This window comes from Erigeron canadensis, chromosome 9 (genome assembly GCF_010389155.1).
Source record: "Erigeron canadensis isolate Cc75 chromosome 9, C_canadensis_v1, whole genome shotgun sequence".
NCBI classification, from domain to species: Eukaryota; Viridiplantae; Streptophyta; class Magnoliopsida; order Asterales; family Asteraceae; genus Erigeron; species Erigeron canadensis.
The window spans coordinates 28,870,750-28,892,612 of record NC_057769.1 but is presented as its reverse complement, the minus strand read 5'-3'; the positions used below and the strand labels follow the sequence as shown (position 1 = coordinate 28,892,612).

The 21,863-nt window shown below is 34.8% G+C and overlaps 1 protein-coding gene across 1 annotated transcript; it reads left to right on the top strand.

Moving 5' to 3' along the window:
• The first annotated feature begins 10,061 nt into the window (after positions 1 to 10,061).
• On the top strand, positions 10,062 to 13,523 carry LOC122581338 (receptor-like kinase TMK4). Its single transcript, XM_043753555.1, has 2 exons — positions 10,062 to 12,432; positions 12,740 to 13,523. Exons 1-2 carry the CDS (start codon positions 10,176 to 10,178, stop codon positions 13,252 to 13,254), a joined length of 2,772 nt encoding a protein of 923 aa, XP_043609490.1. The 5' UTR covers positions 10,062 to 10,175; the 3' UTR covers positions 13,255 to 13,523.
• Positions 13,524 to 21,863: the final 8,340 nt, after the last annotated feature.

Sequence of the window (21,863 nt, the reverse complement as noted above, 5' to 3'; positions counted from 1 at the left end):
AAGTCAGAATGCTCTTTCTTCTGCAGCTGCACAAAACAAACCCTTCTGGTTTCTGTAGCCAACTTCGAAAATTAATATCTCGCGACTGATACCACCGGTTTGATAGGATCGAACACCACTAATCACCACAAAGACGTAAGAAATCATCACACCACATGTTAGCCAACTAAAATGTAAACAAAAAATCAAACACAACACAAACTCTTTTAGCGTGGAAAACCTCTCTCAACATAGAGGAAAAACCACGGGACCATCGGGCCACTTAAACTCCACTATAAGAATAATATTACAAGAATGAACGACTCATCTCAACACTCCTGAATACTATCACTTATCTCGCCACTACACAAGAAACTCCCTATTACAAGAATATCAACACTCTCAACACTCAATAATCTCGTACCACCGTTACCATTCCCGGGACATGCCGTTTGAGATCCTCAATATCAAGAAGACTTTCGACACAAGACATCTCCTATTACAAGAATCTCGACACTCTTATCTCTTCTTGAAGCTTCTCATGTCACCACTCCATTGATTACAATAACGGAATTCACACCTTTTGAACCAACGAGACCACCACACACATATGTCCTCCCTCTTCCATAGCAACTCTCATAGTGGAGGGAGCCCTCGCATTTTGCTCAACCTTACTTTTCCATTTGCTATGTACTCACTGTGCTCTCTTGTGCTATGCTTTTCTCTCATAAGCTTCGTATATTTATATAGATATAAATATACGAAGCTTCCTTCATGGTCAACAAAGTCAAAATTCAACCAATCTTCTTCAATAAGCTTTGACTTTTGGTCAAAGCTTGTTAATTACTTTCCAAGTAATGATGGATTCTCCTAAATAATCAACCTAATAATCTTCCTAATCATAGGATCAAGCCAGATGGAAAAATCAAGGGGGTGATGAGGAAAGATAATTAGTGGGTTACACATGTCAAAGTTTTACACTATTAGGAGGATTGTTAGGCTAAAACTTTAGGAGGATCAATCATTTTCCTTAGACTACCCGCAATGCAACGACCTGTATTTACTACATGCATCATAATCATCACTGCCACATCAACTTTTTACTCATACTTACTACATGCATTCTCTCACCTCTTTTTAACTCCAACCCATCATTTCTACGTGCAACCTCTCTCTTCCACATCATCATTTTTTTTAAAAAAAAATTTTAGATTAAAAACTTTTATTTGTAATCTTAAAAAATATTTAATAAATAAATGTAAAAATGTATTTAAATAATAAACAATAAAAAAAACAAAATAAAATTAAATAAAAATTAAACTTGCATTACATAAAAAAATTACATTTTTCTAAAAAAATAAAATACAAATATTCAAATTAAAGTAGAACCAAGATTAAAAATCAAAATAAAACTTAATGAAAAGTTATAAAGAAGAGAGAGAATGTGACTTTTTTTAATAAAAAAATATATTGAATTCATGTAGTGCCTACTAGTGGATGCATTTGAGTGCACTTGGCCAAGTATGTGCTTCCTGTTCATGTTTCATTTCCACTCCATCCTTTTAAATGTTTCCTCCATCTCACCAAATGCTTCCTCTCCCATTGAAGCATTGCGGGTAGTCTTACTTTCCATATGGAGAACCAAACTTCTTCAATAAGCTTTGAACATAAAAGTCAAAGCTTCTAATTACTTTCCATATAAAATACAATAATTTAGATCAACTTTTAACATGATCATTAGAAAGTTTTTAGAAGAATAAATTACGCGCCCCGTATCTCGACCACCATTTTTGGTAATTTGACCAGGCAGATTTTGCAGCGACCCTCGCTGCAATAACCCTTGCCACGTCAGCATTCCACTCACCCGCTTTAAATGTTTGACCCGACCGTTACTCCACTTATTGCAGCGAGGGTCGCTGCAATAAGTTAACCCGGAGCCGTTTTTAAAAACCGATCCACCCATCCATCTATTCCATCATTTTCCTTCCTCCTCCCTTCAAAATATAACATTTTCTTACACTTTTTCTTCTTCCACCCATCTATTGCAGTACCGCCGCCAGCCACCACTGTCCACCGCCAGCCACCACCGTGCAGTATCGCCAGCCGCCGCCGCCGTCCACCGCCACCGCAGTACCGCCAGTGTCGGGATTATCCTTCCCCAAATTCCGGTCGTTCGTCCTCCCCCAAGTTTTCAAGCCATTTCAAATTCTGGTATGTATTTTATGCTTTTCCCAATATCCAAACTATTATTTTTTAGTATCTAGACCATTACTAATTTTTGCAGCGACCCTCGCTGCAAAAAGTGAAAAAATGCGGGCCTCCATGGTATATTAGTGTAGTTTTTTTATATATATCAGTTTTGTTAATTTGTTAGAATTATTAGTTGTTTATAGGATTTTAATAGGTTTGTTAGTATATTGGTATGTTATTATTAGTTTTGTTAGTTTTGTTAATTAGTTAGTTTTGTTAGAATATTGGTATGTTAGTATAGTTTTTGTATATTTATTAGTTTTGTTAGTTTTGTTAGAATATTGGTAGTTAGTATAGTTTTTGTATATTTATTAGTTTTTTTAGTTTTGTTAAGATTATTAGTTGTTTATAGGATTTTAATAGGTTTGTTAGTATAGTTAGTTTTGATTTGTTGATAATTTAGTGATTTGTTAGGAGCCACGAATTTGTTTTGTTAGTGATTTGTTAGAATATATATCTTTAAATGCAAAATTACGTAGATTAAAATTTGTTAAAAAATTGATTAAAATAAGTAGCCAAGATTATGTTAAAAATATATGTATTGAACTAAATATACAAAATTATTTAAAAATTTGAATTAAAAATTTTGATTAAATAAACTACCTTAGACGTATTAAAATTACTATAAAGTTAAATTTAAAAGTATAAAAGTAAATTTATATTGTATAAACGGAGTTCTAAAAATTATTATCAAGTAAAAAAGATATATATAAAAGTAATTAAATTTGTGATAATTTTGTTATATGATTTGTATTTTGCAAAAAACGTATAATATGATTTGTATTTTGCAGTATAGATGGCGACTTACCATGGCGGTGATGGCGGCAATGAAGACCCACGTCGACCATGGTGGAAGATTACATGGGGCTGCAAAGGCAGCGGCGGTAAGGAATTTGGTTTTTTTATAATTCATATTTTAATATAATATTTTTTTACTAACTTGTCTTTTTAGAATTTGGTACTTTATAATTCATATTTTAATTTAATATTTTTTTTACTAACTTGTTTTTTTAATTTTTGCTAGCCCCACGAAAGGGAAAGGGGAGGGACCCTGTCAAAATTTAAATCTGGAGGCCGAGTTCGCGAAAAAGGGCCGCCTGTCGATCGACTTTGACACGAGCAACTTAAAAACGTGGCAGGCGATCGGCCCAAATTCTTCTATGTATATGAGCCTCATTGGCACCTTGGTCAGCCACATCCCTCAGACATACGACTCCGGGGACCATGTGCCTGCTGAAAGAAAGGATTTTATCATCCCGACTCTGAACGTAAAATATTATTCATTTTCAACTTCTTCTTTGATGTTTGTATCAATTTTTAATTTCGCTAACTTTTACTTTTATAAATTGCAGACTCGGTTCAAATTGGACCACTTTATTCAGATTCCTAACCCCGAGGATCCTATCAGGCGGGGGTTCAGGCTGTGTGTTGATAGGGACTACTCCGATCAGTATCGGCTCCGAAAGAGCCAGTTCAAGAGAGCCCACTTTTCCAAAAAGGGGGGCCTGGATGCAGTTCCCCAGTTGGAACAGGTTGTTCCTCCAGAGGGTATGTCACAGGAGGACTGGAGAGCTTTGTTGGGGTATTACCAGAGGGAGGACCGGGTGAAGCAGTCGGCGAGAAACAGCACGAACAGGGGCAAGCAAGTTCTTGCGGGGACCCATGGTCGTAAGTCTTACTCTCAGTACGTCCACCAGGAGAAGGTTAGTTATGAATTATATATGTATTAAATATATATACTTGTGTTTAAAAGTATAAGTTTAATAATGTATATTTCTTATAATATATATGTATTAAATATAAATACTTGTGTTTAAAAGTATAAATTAAAGAATGTATATATCTTATGATAAATTGATGTGTTTACAGGTTGAAAAAAACAAGGACGTGGACTTGGTGGATTTGTTCGAGATTAAGCACAAGAAGAAGAATGATAAACAATGGGAACACCCGATGGCTGAAGAAATACATGTATGTGTCTCTCTGTAGGATTTTATATTTTTTAGTATTAAATGTTAATTAATCAACCTTATGTATAATGTAACGTTTTTTACAGTCTCAGCTCAAGAAGAAGGAGGAGGAGGCTGAACAGGACCCCGTTCCAACACCAGATCCTGACATTGTCATGGATGTACGGGGACCCCGGGCAGGGCATCGTCGAGGCATAGGGCGGGTCATTAGGCAGATGGGTACCGAGGCGTATGACTATACGCATCTTACCCAGGGACAGCCACGTGCATCATTCGACTTGAACAATGACCCACCTCAGCCTAGCCAGACGTCCTCCTTATTTGAGGAATTATTTAACTATTCTAGTTATGCACAGGCTCCTTTTCCTCCTCAGCCGTCCCAGCAGTTGCCCACATCCCCTCAATACTCAGGCGGATCGTATCATGTCAATTTAGATGACGATGATGATGATGATGAGAGCGATGATGCTCATGATTAGTATTTTGTGGTTATAAACAATATATTTTTTATCGTATCAATTATGTTTGTGGTGTATATGTGTTTATCATTTCGGATGTGCTGGTGATGATGGTCATAATAAACGAAAAAAACGTAAAAAAAATATGCCTAATCTATATAAATAAATACGTCAACTATTATTAGTAATAGAATACGTCAAAGATATCTAGTACTTATAAAAACAAAAACATCAAAGATAGCTATAGAATACGTCAACTATTATTAGTAATCATTATAACAAATATAAGTAAAAAAATACATCAACGATATCTAGTACTTATAAAAACAAAAACATCAAAGATAACTATAGAATACGTCAACTATTATTAGTAATCATTATAACAAATATAAGTAAAAAAAATACATCAACGATATCTAGTACTTATAATAACTATTATTACATACGTTAAAGAGTTACAAACAAACAATTATACGATATAAATAAACTATTCAAGGATCTCATATCCCGTAGGTGCCTTATTAGCTTGAATGTGTCTGTGGTACTCAGCCAAACGGTCTCTGTACTTCGGATGTGTTGCCCAGGCCTGCGATGCAGGTTTATCATGTCCCCAAGCTGAGGTGTAAGGCATTGGGCAGTCCTTATCTAAAAAAACCGTTACAAAATGTGTCGACCCCGATACCAGGGCAATGCATATCGGGTCATCTACGTATAGCTCGCCTGGCCCCTTCCAAAAAGGAAAACATGTGATGTTCTCCTCTAAACTTAAACAGATAATTATTACCCCCAACGCATTAGACAGAAGCATAGCGCAATATGGATTCATCATCCAGTAATCGTGTGGGTGACCATTTGGATAAGACATTGATAGCAAAGTGTGTATGTGTTTAGCGTCACCAGTGAATGCACCCTCATAGTATCCGCGCCTGGACTCATACTCCTCTAGCAACAGTCAGTGCCCGAAACCCACAGTTACCATCAGACTGTACATTTTTTATATTGACAACGTATCTTTGAAAGAACTTAGGGAGTTGGCCTAGGTAATGACTCATGTCAAATGATGTTGACTCACTCGGGAAAAAGTTGTGTGTAAACGGCTCAGGGTTGTTCTGCGGATTTTGTGTATTCTGTGTAATGGGTGTCGAGAATAATTGATCAACAAAGCTATATGTTTCTTCTTGCGTTTGGTTATTCTGGTCTCCGAAATAACTTTGTGTGTCTGCGAAACGTGATACGCTACCCACATACGAACTGTGTCTGCCACTTTGTCCCCAGTATAGTTTGTTATAAGGTTCGCCAAAGGAATCTATATTTCCTGGGATGTTAAACTCGTAACCCACATACCCACTCTGCCTACCACTTTGACCCCATAATACTTTGTTATATGGTCCGTCTACATTGTTTGGCACGTTCATTGATAGGCCCACATAATTACTTTGTCTCCCAATCTGACCCCATTCGGGCTGGCTTTCAGTTTCATTGAAGAAACGTGGTGGTGTTTCCGCGAAAAAAGAACTGGTGCCCACATAATCACTCTGTCTCCGACTTTCAGGTGATTGTGGTTGGCTTTCAATTTCATTGAAGAAACGTGATGGTGTTTTCGCGAAAAAAGAACTGGTGCCCACATAATCACTCTGTCTCCGACTTTCAGGTGATTGTGGTTGACTTTCCGTTTCTTCGAAAAAACGTGATTGGGTGCTCACGTATTCACTGTGTCTCGCATATTGGCCTTCTCCAAATGCACATGACGGCTGCGAAAATTGATCTGAGAATTGAACTAACCTGGATTTTTGAAGACCGGAGGGTGCTGTGTTTGTCGCTGGTCTGTTATGTTCGGGCGCCTGCAAAAAAAAAAATTTTTAATAACAGATTACACTTACAAGTATACTAACAAATAGGGGGCAATTACCAAAAAAAAAATTAAAATTCAATTAACTAAATGTAGTTCGAATTATGATCCGACATACTTGAGGTATATTTTTCTTTGACCCGATTGGTCTTCCACGTTTATTTTTAATAACAGAAGGGTCCTTGATTTTCGTTCTTCCCGGATAGACGATGTCTTTTAATTTAGAAATCCAGTTTTTGCGATTTGACTTCGGTTGATCCTTAAACTGGACTTTAACATCCTCTACTAATTGGTCGATAGCTTCGTCATCGTCAGAATCTTTTCGATGATCGTTGTCCGGAAGGCATGTCGACGGTGTCAGGTCTAACTTTCTCCAAAAGTCATTTATGGTATGCACCTCAACACGTTTGTCTACATTTTTGACGAAAAATAATTACAATATTTGTGCATTTACAAAAAAAATAAAATAAACAATTGCCTATATTTCAATAAACTTACTACAATGCATGTACGCAGCTAGACGGCAGGCACATGGAAGGCCACAGCTAGTCCACACCTTACACCCGCATTTTCTCAAGTCTTTTCCGATCTCATTTTTTAATCGTTTAATTTCATCGACCATTATATCAAGAGCTGTCACAGATACAACACAAAGCAGGTCTTTCAAACATGGGTAGTTTTGTTTACCAGCTCTGTAAATCCTGCTTTCTTCCAGTTGGCCCTTGATTTCTGTATCTTGACCGAGGAGGACATCATTAACACATTGAATTATTCTTTGAAATGTACATCTCCCCTGTAACTCGGACTTGAGGAGTGAATGCTCAGCCTCAACTCTGTTGGTAGTGTAGTTACGGTAGTTGAGGTGCTGATCCACCCAAAAGGACACAAACTTTTCCTTGTACGAGGAAAACCACTCCTTCTGCAGGTACTTGTAAACCTCTGTCAATTTAAAATTTGATTAGCTTGTGTAGGTATATGTGATTTACCAAAAATTAGAAAAAAATAAACTTCAAAAGCACTTCACTTACTGTCTAAACGGGGACCCATTTTCTCTTTTAAATATGATAAATTGTTGGTGTACTCTTTTAGTGTGCGGGACTCGTAAAGTTTTTTCCACCATCCGTAAAAAGGCCCCCATTTCCCTTCCCCTTTTAACGATGGCATGCTAAATTTGTCTATGTTCCTCCATATGTGCACTCTACACAGTAAATGGTATGCTTCAGGCATAACGGTTTTGCATGCTTTCATTAGCGCCAGATCCCGGTCTGTGAGTACCACACGCACAGCAAAGCCTTCACCTAACGTCGACTTCAAACACTCCAACACCCATCTATAATTATGCTCTTGTTCGCTTATGATAAACGCATATGATATGCTAAAGGTCCTGTTTGTTGGAGTGACACCAACGATCTCGACCAATGGCATGTTGTACATATTAGTTTTGTACGTGGCGTCTATTTGGATAACATAAGGAAATGCACGCCACAACTTAAATGATGTCGGATGTATAAAAAACAGATTCTCCAACCGACCAGATACACTGTTTGTTGTATGATAATACAAGTAATTATGCTCCTTAAGCAAACTGAACATAACCTGTTTCGTTTGAACAATATGGCGTACATATGTCGTTTCAGATACTCTGTCATAGTAAATAAATAAAAAGATATGTAAATTTGATATAATATACCTGCATTGGAGTGTTCCCATGTTTTTCGGCCGCCTTCTTCCGCATAGCTTTTTGGAAATTGTAAATGTCATCACTGCGGGTCAAGTTTCCTGGAAATTTTTCTTTCAATAGCTTTAACATCCTACGGGGCGTACTACCACGATGATATTCTTCTTCCAGAAACAATCTCTCCTCTTCAGTCAACCTTCTTGCGTACGTGTAACCCTCCAGATTCTCAGCTGGATAGTGATTATGTGTGTCGTCTACAACGGTTATCCTCCAACCATCATCAGTCAAACGACCGATTAATCTAAAGGAGCACTGACATTTAAGTGTCTTTTTAACGAGCCCGCCTATCCTATCATCCATTTTTTCAGAAAGATTACAGACTATCGTCACTTTATTTTTTACACCAGCTAAGTTGGAATTTGTTCGTCGTTTGATTAACACATAACCAAGCTGCAATCCTGTACTTTTGGCCCAGTTGAACAATTCTTCGTGTGAATCGAACACCTAAATTAGTTTTTTTTTTATAAATTATCATTAAATTGTATACTTATAAATATCTAACATTTTAAATATGCAATAAATATAACAACGAAACACAAATTAAATAGTACTAAAATATAAATATTCTAATGATATTTGTCTAAATTAGTTTTTTTTTAACAAATTATCATTAATTTGTATACTAACATTTTAAAATTGCAATAAATTTAACATCCTAACACAAATTAAATAGTACTAAAATATAAATATTTTAATGATATTTGCATAAGTTAGTTTTTTTTTTAAAAATTATCATTAATTTGTATACTAATAAATATCTAACATTTTAAATATGCAATATCTAACATTTTAAAATTGCAATAAATTTAACATCCTAACATAAATTAAATAGTACTAAAATATAAATATTCTAATGATATTTGCCTAAATTAGTTTTTCTTTTAAAAATTATCATTAATTTGTATACTAATAAATATCTAACATTTTAAATATGCAATATCTAACATTTTAAAATTGCAATAAATTTAACAACGAAACACAAATTAAATAGTACTAAGATATAAATATTTTAATGATATTTGCATAAATTAGTTTTTTTTTAACAAATTATCATTAATTTGTATACTAATAAATATCTAACATTTTAAATATGCAATATCTAACATTTTAAATATGCAATAAATTTAACAAAAAAACACAAATTAAATACTACTAAAATATAAACTAATAATGATATTTGCCTAAATTAGTTTTTTTTAAAGTTAACAAGGATACCTGATCGGTGTGGAAAACCCTAGCGTCGTAGTCAAAATGAGGGGCCGTCTTTGGTATGTCAAATTCTTCATCAGGTTCTTCTAAGTGAAGCTCAAAACCTTCCGCACCCATTTCGCCCCATATACTTTTAAAATCCATCTGAAATAAAATCTAATGTATATCTATATATCTATATCTATATATATAAATGAAAACAATAATATATATATATATATTGTGAGAAATAGAAAGAACAATAATATATATATCAAAAGATTGTGACAAATAGAAAGAATAAATATACTAAAGATTGTGAGAAAGAACAATTAGAAAGAACAGATAGAAAGAACAATTACAACTTGAAAGCGATTGTGAGAAAAGCGGACGCTACGAGTTTCCATATATAGAACCGCACGTACACTGTGGACCACAGTATACGGTTTCGTACACTGACTTTTTGCAGCGACCCTCGCTGCAAAAAGTGTGCTCATTTTACTAAAAAACTGGTCGGTTCACTAGGCGCCAATAAATAAATTAAGAGGATTGATAGATTTCTATATATATCACCAACATCATCATAAATGATATTTCAAACAAAATAACCCACTGTATATGACCTGTAAAGCTATATATACAAACAACGCGCTATTTCCGTTCCCATTTCCATATTCTTCCTTACAAAACACAAATAAAAAATCACCCGACCAAAATTAAAAAAAAAACATAATCTGCCTACAATGCCCCACCGCCGCCACTTCCTCTTTCTCCTCTACCTCCTCTTCACCACCGTGGTCACCGCCGATGACGCCGCCGTCATGTCCATTCTCGCTAAATCCTTCTCACCAACCCCATCATCATGGACACCAACAACCGAATATTGCGAATGGGCCGGCATAACTTGCGACAACTCAAAACGTGTCACAGCAATCGACCTCACACCACAACCTCCATCAATACCACATTTATCAGGAACATTACCTCCAGACATTAAAAATCTAACCCAACTCAAAACCTTAATCCTCCAAGATAACTCCTTGTCGGGCCCATTGCCGGATTTATCGGACCTTAATCTACTCGAAACACTTAAACTAGATTCCAACAACTTTACCTCAATCCCACAAAACTTTTTTACTGGGCTAAACAGTTTACAAACTTTTAGTATTTCAGATAATCTTGATTTGTCACCTTGGGTGATTCCTGATGACATCACATTAGCTACTAATTTACAAAGTTTTTACGCTAGTAACTCCAAAATAACCGGCTCAATTCCTGATGTTTTTGATAAGTTGTCAAATTTACAGAATCTTAGATTATCTTATAACAATTTAACAGGGAGTTTGCCAAGGAGTTTTGGTGGGTCAATGATTCAGAATTTGTGGGCTAATAATCAGTTACAGGGGCTTTCGGGTCAACTCGATGTGATTTCGAGTATGACTCAAGTGACTCAGCTTTGGTTGCAGGCCAACTCGTTCACCGGTGAAATTCCTGATCTTAGTAATTGTACTATTTTATTTGATTTGCAATTAAGAGATAATTCATTAACCGGGCTAGTTCCGGATTCTTTAATGAGTTTGCCTAAGTTAGCGAATGTTACTTTACAAAATAATAAGTTACAAGGTCCTTTGCCCGTGTTTAAGGAAGGCGTAAAAAATGAATTAGGGACTGATACTAATAGTTTTTGTTTAGATACGCCTGGCCCGTGTGATCCTCAAGTGACTACGTTGCTTGAGGTTGCGCGAAATATTGGGTATCCAACGTTGTTAGCCGAGGCTTGGAAAGGGAACGATGCTTGTAACCACTGGAGTTATATAAGTTGTGATTCTTCTGGGAAGAATGTGATAAGTGTAAGCTTTGGTAATAAGAACTTTTCGGGTACTATTTCCCCTGCTTTTGCGAATTTGACTTCGTTAAGGACTTTGTTGTTGAATGATAATAGTTTGGTTGGTGTGATACCGGAGGTGTTGGCTACTTTACCGAATCTTGTAACGTTTGATGTGTCGAATAATAATCTTTCTGGTAAGGTACCGGTTTTTCCACCAAGGGTGAAGTTTATGAATACGGGTAATGCTTTGTTAGGTCAAGACGTGCCTACTGGGCCATCTGGACAGGGGGCGGGTTCTGGTGATGCAGGTGGGGTTTCCTCTGGGTCTAGAAAGGGTTCGGGTTCAGCTGGTATGGCAGTTGGTATTGTGATTGGTGTTGTGGTTTTTGTTGTGATTCTGTTGTTTGTGTTATATAAGTGTTATTATGTCAAGAAAAGAAACCAGAAGGATGTTAAAGTTAAAGATCTTGAAAATGGTAAGGCAATAGTTAAAGCTAGTGATATGGGCGGGAGTTCGAATGCTCATAGAGTTAGTGAATTGCAGAGTCAAAGCAGTGGTGATCATACCGAAATGTCTGTTTTTGAAGGCGGTAATGTTAATATTTCTATTGATATTCTTCGAGAAGTGACCAATAATTTCAGTGACGAAAACATTTTGGGGAGAGGTGGGTTCGGGATTGTTTACAAAGGGGAATTACATGACGGGACTAAGATAGCTGTTAAAAGAATGGAATCGGGCATTATGGGGACAAAAGGGCTGAAAGAATTTCAAGCTGAGATTGCAGTACTGACTAAAGTCAGGCATAGGCATCTCGTGGCTCTTCTTGGATATTGTATTAACGGGAACGAGAGGCTTTTGGTATATGAGTACATGCCACAAGGAACTTTAAGTCAACATTTGTTCGAAGGCAAGGAACATGGAAGCAGTCCTCTAAGTTGGAAACAACGAGTTTCCATAGCTCTGGATGTTGGAAGGGGTGTCGAGTATTTACACAGTTTGGCACAGCAGAGCTTCATTCATAGAGATTTAAAGCCATCTAATATTCTTCTTGGTAATGACATGCGAGCAAAAGTGGCTGATTTTGGATTGGTGAAGAATGCACCTGATGGAAAGCATTCTTTGGAGACACGATTGGCTGGAACTTTCGGTTACCTAGCACCTGAATATGCTGGTGAGTACTTTCAGCTTTGTGTTTCATTTTCGAGTATATTATGGTTTTTGACTCCTGACATAAGCATTTTAGTCCGTTCATGATATATATATTCTGATCAGCGTACACTAGTCGGCTTTTAATGTTTACATTAATACATTCTGCTCTAGTTAGCTTATGTCTGTCATCAGTCATAACAGAACTTGTTACTTAATTCCCGATTATTCAGAATCACACAAACACTTTCTAAATGCACATCCGAACATCCCCTTAGTAAGTTAGTATGTTTTGCTAAAAGCTAAACTTGAGTTTCTTTTGATGTAAACAGCTACTGGGAGAGTAACTACAAAGGTGGACGTATATGCATTTGGAGTGGTGCTAATGGAGTTGATAGCGGGTAGAAGAGCCTTGGAAGAGAGTATGCCTGAGGACAAAAGTCATTTGGTGACATGGTTCCGTCGGGTCCTTATCTCCAAAGAAAACATAGTAAAAGCCATGGACCAAACTCTCTACACCGATGATGAAGAAACACTTGAAAGCATTTGCAGAGTGGCTGAGCTAGCAGGCCACTGCACTGCACGAGATCCATACCAAAGACCTGACATGGGTCATGCAGTTAATGTATTAGGCCCACTTGTGCAGAAATGGGAACCTTCACGACCCGAAGAAGAAGATGGCTATGGCATTGACCTTCATATGAGCCTTCCTCAAGTCCTTCAAAGATGGCAAGCAGATGAAGGCACTTCAAGAATGTTCGACGACTCCTTTGGTCAAACTCATTCAAGTATTCCATCTAAACCCTCAGGGCTAGCAGACACTTTCCAGTCGATGGATGCCCGATAGCCAAAAGGTCAAATGTTGTAAAGAAAAGATGAAACGTGTACAGGTCCTTTCCCATTTCAATTCATTCTTTTTTGGCATTAGGGCTTGAGGTACTATCAAGTAATGTTCTTTTCTTTGTTTTTTTGGGTGGAATTCTTTAAATCTTTTTATTCTTTAAAGTAGTCACATTTGTAATCCTCACACGAGGTTCCTTGCATTTTTCTTCATTTGTTATTCTTGATATATACATTCGACATTCTTATAGCAAAACATTAGTAACTGCCAACCTATGTATATGTCTATTGATCTTGTTTTTCTTCATTTGTTAGTCAAGATGTGTATATATCTACGGTATAACGCTAGCACCTGGCAAGAAACCACGGCTAAGGTTACCTAGTCGTCAAGGGGTTCTGTTTCTTCACAAGAGGTCTTAGGTTTGAATGGTACTCGTACTTAAGTAACAATCTTGAGGGTAGTTTGGGTAATAGTTGGGAGTATCTCAACTAGACTACATTAAAAAAGACTCGTCATTTCCGAATAAACAAACTTGTTCAGGTTGATTAGTCCAACTGGTTAGAGGCATCTCAGGTTTTACCCAAGGTCTTGAGTTCGATCCTTAGGGGCGGCAAGTCTAGAGTTTTTTTCCTCTGAATACTTGTAACGGTCCATGATCAACATATTGTTGTCTAGGGTACGTGCAAGGTTTCACCATTATATGGTGAAGTTTACATAATGTTGCGTACCGACTAAATGTTCGGAAAAAAAAAACTTGTTCAGGGTAAACTTAACAATTCTTATTTCTATATTGATTTTTGTTTCGTTCCACTTTGAATTTAAGATTGTGGGGCTTAATTGTAAGCTGTCAATAAAGTGTATGGAAGTTTCTGTGTCAAACTGTCAATATATTTGGTGGATTTATGTCTTACGAGGGAATAAAAACATGACATCTCAGTTGTCAATATAATATAAGTGTTGGGCTTATTTTATTGTTAAGTGAGGGAAAAGGCAAAGATTGCACATGGGAAGTTGTATATGGATAATGACACCATGTGGACATGTAAATTATATGTATGTTCTGTATAATAGAATTGTCATAGAAGATTGGCAGCTCTATTCTTCATTATTGAATAACGACTTTACTAAATAGATGTATGGATTTAGGCTGTGACATCGACTCTTTCCAGCTACCATTCTGGTTTTAATATATGACACATTTCACATGGATATATAAGAGGAAAAGTATATAAATCTTATAAGTCTCGTGCGGTGTGCGTTTTAATATATCTTTTATTATGATTGTACGCTATTTTCATGTTTTGGGTTGTTTGAGTTTTGATCTCCGATACCTCAATGGTGTGTGGGAGATATTAAGATATAAACAGACTTTACCTCTACCAAAGTCAAAATGTTGCTTACAGATTCAACCTAAATGGTAAAAAAAAAACCTTCCGCCTTCAAATTTATTTTTAATTATGCCACATGCAGAGGTAGTACCAAAGGAGACAAGAGGAACCAATGCACCCTTCGAAACTGAAATTATATCATGTTTCTTAAAATTATTTTTGTAAATTTATAAATTTTGCCCATTTTTGAATTTGTTTTTCATGAATCTAATAATTTTGCTCCTAACAAAATTTCTGGTATCGCTTTGGCCACATATATCATTATGTTTTGTTTTTTTCTTTTTCTTTCTTAAACCAAACCATGTATGTTTGTTCTACTTATTTGGTTCCGTTTTTACGTCTTACAACAAATTTAGCGAATTTATCGTTACTTAGCGGTTGTATCCAAACAAAAAAAAGTTTTATTATAGACATTTTACTGCTAATTTCATCTATAATATATACTTCGACTACTTGTTTTCTTTTACACATCATTTTTTGTTATTTCATTTTTAATAGAGAAAATCGTGACAATAGTCAATTTTCGTTGCGATTGTACCAAAATAGCCAAGGTTTTTCGGATTATCACAAAATAGCCAAAAAATCGCAACAAAAAATGAAAGTCGCAACAAAAAACGCCAAATCGCAACAAAAAACGCGAAATCGCAACAAAAAATGCCAAAATCGCAACAAAAATGCCAAAATCGCAACAAAAAACGGGAAATCGCAACTCGCAACCCGCAGTTCGCAACAGTTTGACTTTGACTTTTTTTTTATTTTATTTATTAAAGGATACTAGATTATCATATAAGACATGAATACAAAACTTCAAATAAACCCTAAACTTTCATTAATTTTAAAAACACAATACTAGGCCCCTTCTTATAGGAACCTACTTCTAACACTATTAATCCATTATTTTATTATAACATTTTTATTTTTCACAAAATTAAAAAAACACGTTATGTAACATCCCGAACTTTTAATTAAACGGTTGACTTGAGTCGTTAAGTCAACAATACGTGTCTGTTAAGCCTTTAAATAATTTAATGACTATATGTGTTTAATGTGTTATACGTGTAAAGCTTTAGTGCCTTAATGATTGATGTGTTAAATTGTTTAAGATATGTTTTATATGCCTTTTGACGTGCTTGAAGTGTTTAATGGGTTGTAAGTATTTTCCATAAGTGTTTTGAGCTAAAAATGAGTCGTTTGGAAGCTTAGGGACTAGTTTTTGACTTAGGGTTAAACTCAAAAACGGTTAAGGTCTTGTAACCTATCATTAGACTCATAATACAGAGATTATACTCTTCCTTTGAAGCCCTAGTTGTCCCCTTGGTTCCATAGCATTCTATTGTTCGATTTCATCGTTATTCGGTTGATTCGAGAGTGTTTTGATCAAGTTTTTGCATCCTCTTTGTAATCTCCAGGTATCCAAGGTATAATAACATTGATTTTATGTCCTTTCAATCATATAATCAGATCCATAACTGGTCTAGGTTATTGGGAGATCAATTGATATCAAAAACGTGTGTTTTGATCGATTCGGTAACCTAAAACATTTGTTATTGTGATGCAAATCAAGAAAGGATTAATCAATGATTTTATTGCATCATTATGGTCTTAAAATGGTGAATTTTGAGGTGCAAAAGTCGTCCATAAGGTTTGAGGTCGTTTGGGGTGTGTTTGGTTAAGTTTTGGAGGTTAAAAAATGAGGTTTGTGCAGATTCGGGGCTAGCTGCGGCACAGCTACTAAGCTGCTGCGCAACTAGAAAACAGTGACATATAGCTGCGACGCAACTTGGTAGTTGCGACGCAATAGCGACAGAATTTTCAAATGGCCATAACTTTTGAACCGTAACTCCGTTTTTGACAAATAAGCTATCCACGGAATCGTGAGAGAGTCTACTTTCTAATGGCTTTTAAAAGATGATGATGATGTCAAGTTTCCAGAAAGGTTAATTTAGTGAGTGAATGTCGAGTTCCGTCGAGTTATGTAAGCCCTTAAGTATTAAATGAACCTCCGATGCATCAAGCATTGTCATGAGTCATGTTTATAGGTATTTGGACTTGAGTCATGACCATAAGTAAGTGAGTACTTGTTAGCTCATTATGTTGTCTAATGATTATAGGTAGTCGGGAAAGCTCGGTAACTTACGTTATCATTTGTTGTACGCTTCTACGAGGTAAGATACATGACTTTTCTCACGCTGGAGGCACAACAAAATGTGGTTTTCTATAAGTAACCTCTTAATCGGATTATCTTATATGTGTTGGGTTTTCCGGGTTATGCGAGAGGTTATGTGGTAATATATGCATGTTGAAATGATTTATGTTGATGTGATGACGTTTAAAGTAGAAGTATATATGTGCATATGAAGTATGATGCTTATAATGATGTTGCTATGATATGTGTTGTTGATAATGTCGTTGATATGCCTTAATGTTGATATGTGATGGCTTATATGTGGGACTTAAGTATGACATGTCTAGTTCACTAGATACACGTGGGAATTGCTATGAGTTGTGCACGTTAGTGGGATTAAACATTAAAATAGATGTGGGATTACTTAGGTAATGAATATACCTAATGTTAAAGTAAAGTGTGAAATGTGGGAAATCGTTCTAGCCTTAGTGTTAGTGCGTAAAACTAAGAAAGATAAATATGTGGGAAAGGCTATAGCTAAATACGTGAGATTGACGTGGGAAGTGTTAAGCTTAACCCGTACTAGTTGTAATGCTAGTGCGTAAGACGTGGGAAATCGTGCTAGATGTAATGCTAGTGCGTAAGACGTGGGAAATCGTGCTAGATGTAATGCTAGTGCGTAAGACGTGGGAAATCATGCTAGTTGTAATGCTAGTGCGTAAGACGTGGGAAATCGTGCTAGTTGTAAAGCTAGTGCGTAATATGTTAAGATGTAAGACGTGAGAATAGGTCGATTAAGATAGATATATGAATATGTGAGAAAGATGTACATGTAATTTAAGATGTGGGATTACAAGGTGATGTGGGATTTAATAAGATGTGTTGAGACGTGTGATAAGAACGATGCATAGGTACAATTAGGAGTATATGTCCTACATGTGCTATGCATATATGTGCGATATGTTTATGTGTGATATGTAAGACGTAAGATGAAGTCGATTAAGCTGATTAAGATGATAATAAGATATGTGTGGAAGAAGTATATGTGCTTTACGTTGTGAGACCACCATGTGGCGTGAGAATATGTGCTAATATGAATACGTGTGACAAGTTTATGCGTGATTTGCCAAGATATGATATGAAGTTACGTTTAAGTGGTAAGTCTATGTTGATATGATATAAGATACTCATTAAGATGTGGGTATATGATAATATAATGTATATGTTGATATGAAATGAAATGTGATGCAATGTGGAAAAAGGGAAGTATGGGTTGATCTATGATAATTGTGAATGAAGTGTAATGTGATCATATTTTGATAAGTAAAATATGACGAAGTATTATGAAAGTAAAATGAAGAACGTTTTATCAAAATGTGTGTATCTTACTTAGCTAATTTTATTAGCTAACACTTGCTTTAATGAAAATGTTGTGTCCTCCAGGATAAGCAGGTTTGAGATAGGAAAGGATTAGCTCGGTGAGATGGGTAGATGCAATAAAGAAGACTAGCATAGTTTGTTGAATGCTTAGACTTCCCCTTTTAGCCTTATGTCTTGGCTACTTTTGTTCATGATTTATGAACATGTATTAATGATGGCATTTATGTTGGTGCCATAACTTGGATTTCATTTATATTGTTTTGATGATGCACGTTAGTAACACAATTTTATAAAGGTACCATCCGGTTACGGATGGAGCAGTTTTAAAGTGATCCTTTTCCGCTACTTTTTAAACGCCGTTTGGTAAAGTTTTTGAAATCCAGGTTCTTAAAACAACGGGTGTTACACATTACATTACTTAAAAATAAAAGACAACACAAAATTAAAAAAGACAGTACTTGAAAACACATTACATTACTTAATTTAAACACATTACGGTTACTCTTCATCATCCTTTATTGACATTTTTCCTAAGCCATGGTAAGCGCTTTCGTTGAGCCACCACTTGTCGTGTTGCGGACATTTGACTTCATCGGTTGTTTTGCCTTCTCCGCGATTGTCATGGTACGATTCGGCCCAAGTGCATTCGTCACCCAACTTGTGACCGGCCTCAAAAACATCACGGACCACCCTCTTCACCCTCTTGATCTCATCCTGTAGAAAATAAGAATATGTTTCTTCGTGTTTCGAGACCTTGCGTCCTGGTGCTTGTATTGCCTCAACATGTTGCTCGCATTGTCGCCTTTTTCTCCCGTAGGTAACCCATGTCCTCTTTGTATGTTTCTCTTTATTAAGTTTGTAATGTTTCTTATGTTTTTGTGTTGTATGTTAATGTTTCGTGTGTTTTAATTTCTTAATGTTTTATATTTTAATTAAATGTTATGTTTTATCTAGTTGTATTGTGTTCTTAAAATTAATGAAAGTATAGGGTTTATTTTGAAGTTTTGTAAAAAAAAAAAAGTCAAAGTCAAAGTCAAATTGTTGCGAGTTGCGAACTGCGAACTGCGAGTTGCGATTTCCCGTTTTTTGTTGCGATTTTGACATTTTTTTGTTGCGATTTCGCGTTTTTTGTTGCGATTTTGTTGGCTATTTTGTGATAATCCGAAAAATCTTGGCTATTTTGATACGATCGCAACGGAAAATTAGCTATTGTTGTGATTTTCTCTTTTTAATACAGCTAATCTTGTTATAGCTTTTTCAAAAACCCAAACACCATAAATCATCATAACCACCACAACAATTCTAAATCTAAAAATAATCCATAAACCAAGGGAAAAAACAAACAAAAAGAAAGTAGGTTGAGAATGGGAAGGTTGGGGATGAGATAATCTTGTGTGTATATAAAAATTATTTATCTAAAAATTAAAAATCTATGTAGCATGATAACTCATACTCATAATACATGAGCATTATTGGTGTCACGTCATCAATCAATATGCAATTGTAGGTTCGTTACTAACAATATAGGAAGTTGATAGCAAAATACCTACAATAGATAGCTTTTTTTTGGATATACAACACATATCCCGTACAATTTATAGGACACCCTTTCACAGAATAAATCTGATAGATATGTATGTTAAAATTTGAACATTACCATATGCATTATAAACACAGATTAAAAGAGATCGACCAAAATCTGAGTTATATGTTTATGGAATCAAGCACGGTACATTGTTTTGGACTTGTATTTATAACTCAATTACAATAAAAGTTCAACTTGTTTGTATCAAACAAGTTTTGAGGGGGTATATATATAGCATGTGAAATATTTTGATATGGTTACTGATTAGTATAAAAAATATATATATATATATATGAATTTGGATTTAATATTTTCATTTGTTTATATGTAACAAATGATGTTTCAAATTTGATTAATGAATTATTAGATTCCTTATGACAAATATTTTCAATGGGTCAACTGCAATTTAGTTGTTCACCAACCAATCAGACCATGTGATACCCAACAAACGTAGCAACCAATTAACTGGAATTTAGATCGATATATTACAAGATAAATTAACATTATCATTCTCATCACCAAATGATTGTAGTGATCAAGTCGTATCTTTATTAATACATTCTATAATTGATACGTAAAAGGATTTTTTTTTTCTGTTTTAATATGTGTAAGATTTTTGTCCCATTTATATTATATTAGATTAAACCCGTACAACAACATAAATAAAAAATACAATAACCGATATATAAATTATTATTCATAATTATGATAATATAGAAAATTGTCAGATTACGACTGATACAAATAATAAAATTATAGTTTATGAATATATGATATACGTCAAATATGTAAAAGCACCACTAATGAAACATAGATATTTATAAATCATAAAAATCTTTCTTATGATATATAATTAATAAATATAATATAATAAATATTTTTTTAAAAAAATAAACAAAATATAATAACTAATCTTATTTGTAAAAGATATTATCATTGAATTAATTAAAAAACGTAGTATAATGTATATAATCTTTGTACTTATATTAAAAATAAAAAATAAATATTAATGATTAGGATTATAATTGGTGTTTTGGATAAAAATTGCTAATTAAGATCATACATGACAACATAGATATAATAATTTTATTGGAAACAATGACATCAAATGTGGCAAAAATTAAAGATGACATCTAAAAAAAACATATTCTCTCTTAACTATATAGAAAGATAACAAGTCTAATTCATTTCCACATGCTCTTAGTTTTATCTCTATTGTGATTGCACTATCGGTTTAAGCAACTAGGTTATTTATATAGATATATCCACATACAAACAAGATATATTTCCTAAGTATTTCAACAAATTACATGTAACTCGAATACTTTGAAATCTGGAGAACGAACAAAACTGATGCAATGCAAGAAGTTGGGACCAATATAAGGTTCTGTTTTGGGCTTAGATCTGGAGGCTAATTGGGCTCCCTATTTGTAAATCAGAATCTAGTGATTAATATTATATTGTTCTTTTTTTTGTTGGGCTTTCTAATCCTTCTCGGGCTGAGAATTTTCTACTTTTGAGTTTTGGCAAGCGAATAGTAGTTATTTTTATTAGAATTTAAACGTTGCAAGTTAAGGTTAATGAACATTACTAAAAAGTGAAAATCTACATAATGTTTGTCTAAACATACGCCTCGTGGGAAGGTTTTGATAAAGTAAAACTTTGGGTAAAACCATAACTTTAAATAATTTAACAAAATTTACGTACATATATTTCGACTAGATTGAAATTGTATGTCACAAAGGAGTAACCTAATTTCAACTAAAAATGCTTTTAAAGTACTTGTAAAACCGTGTTGATGATATTTGTAAGCATTTCAAATTGAGGTTATTTACGTGTACAAATGAAGTTAAATAAAAGTCATTCACCATACATGAGCAATATTTCAGGAACAAAATTTATATGACTTTGCTTGTTTCTACTATTTCTTGGTTTTCACTTTTGTGAATTGCTATTTATGGTTATGTATTTTTCTTTTTGGAACAATCTCACGTTATATATTCACGTTTATGTCAATATGCATGCCCTTTTATATGAATCAAACGAGTTAGATTTTGGGATTCTATGTTATACATGATCTTAACTCAAATCTAACTTAAATTCATCTTCAAACACACAAAAATAAGAACATAAAAGG

Bases quoted from the DNA above. Each gene is read 5' to 3' on its own strand.
- LOC122581338 (XM_043753555.1), top strand. From the start codon at position 10,176: ATGCCCCACCGCCGCCACTTCCTCTTTCTCCTCTACCTCCTCTTCACC. The intron at 12,433-12,739 runs GTGAGTACTTTC...TGATGTAAACAG, and splicing joins CCTAGCACCTGAATATGCTG to CTACTGGGAGAGTAACTACA.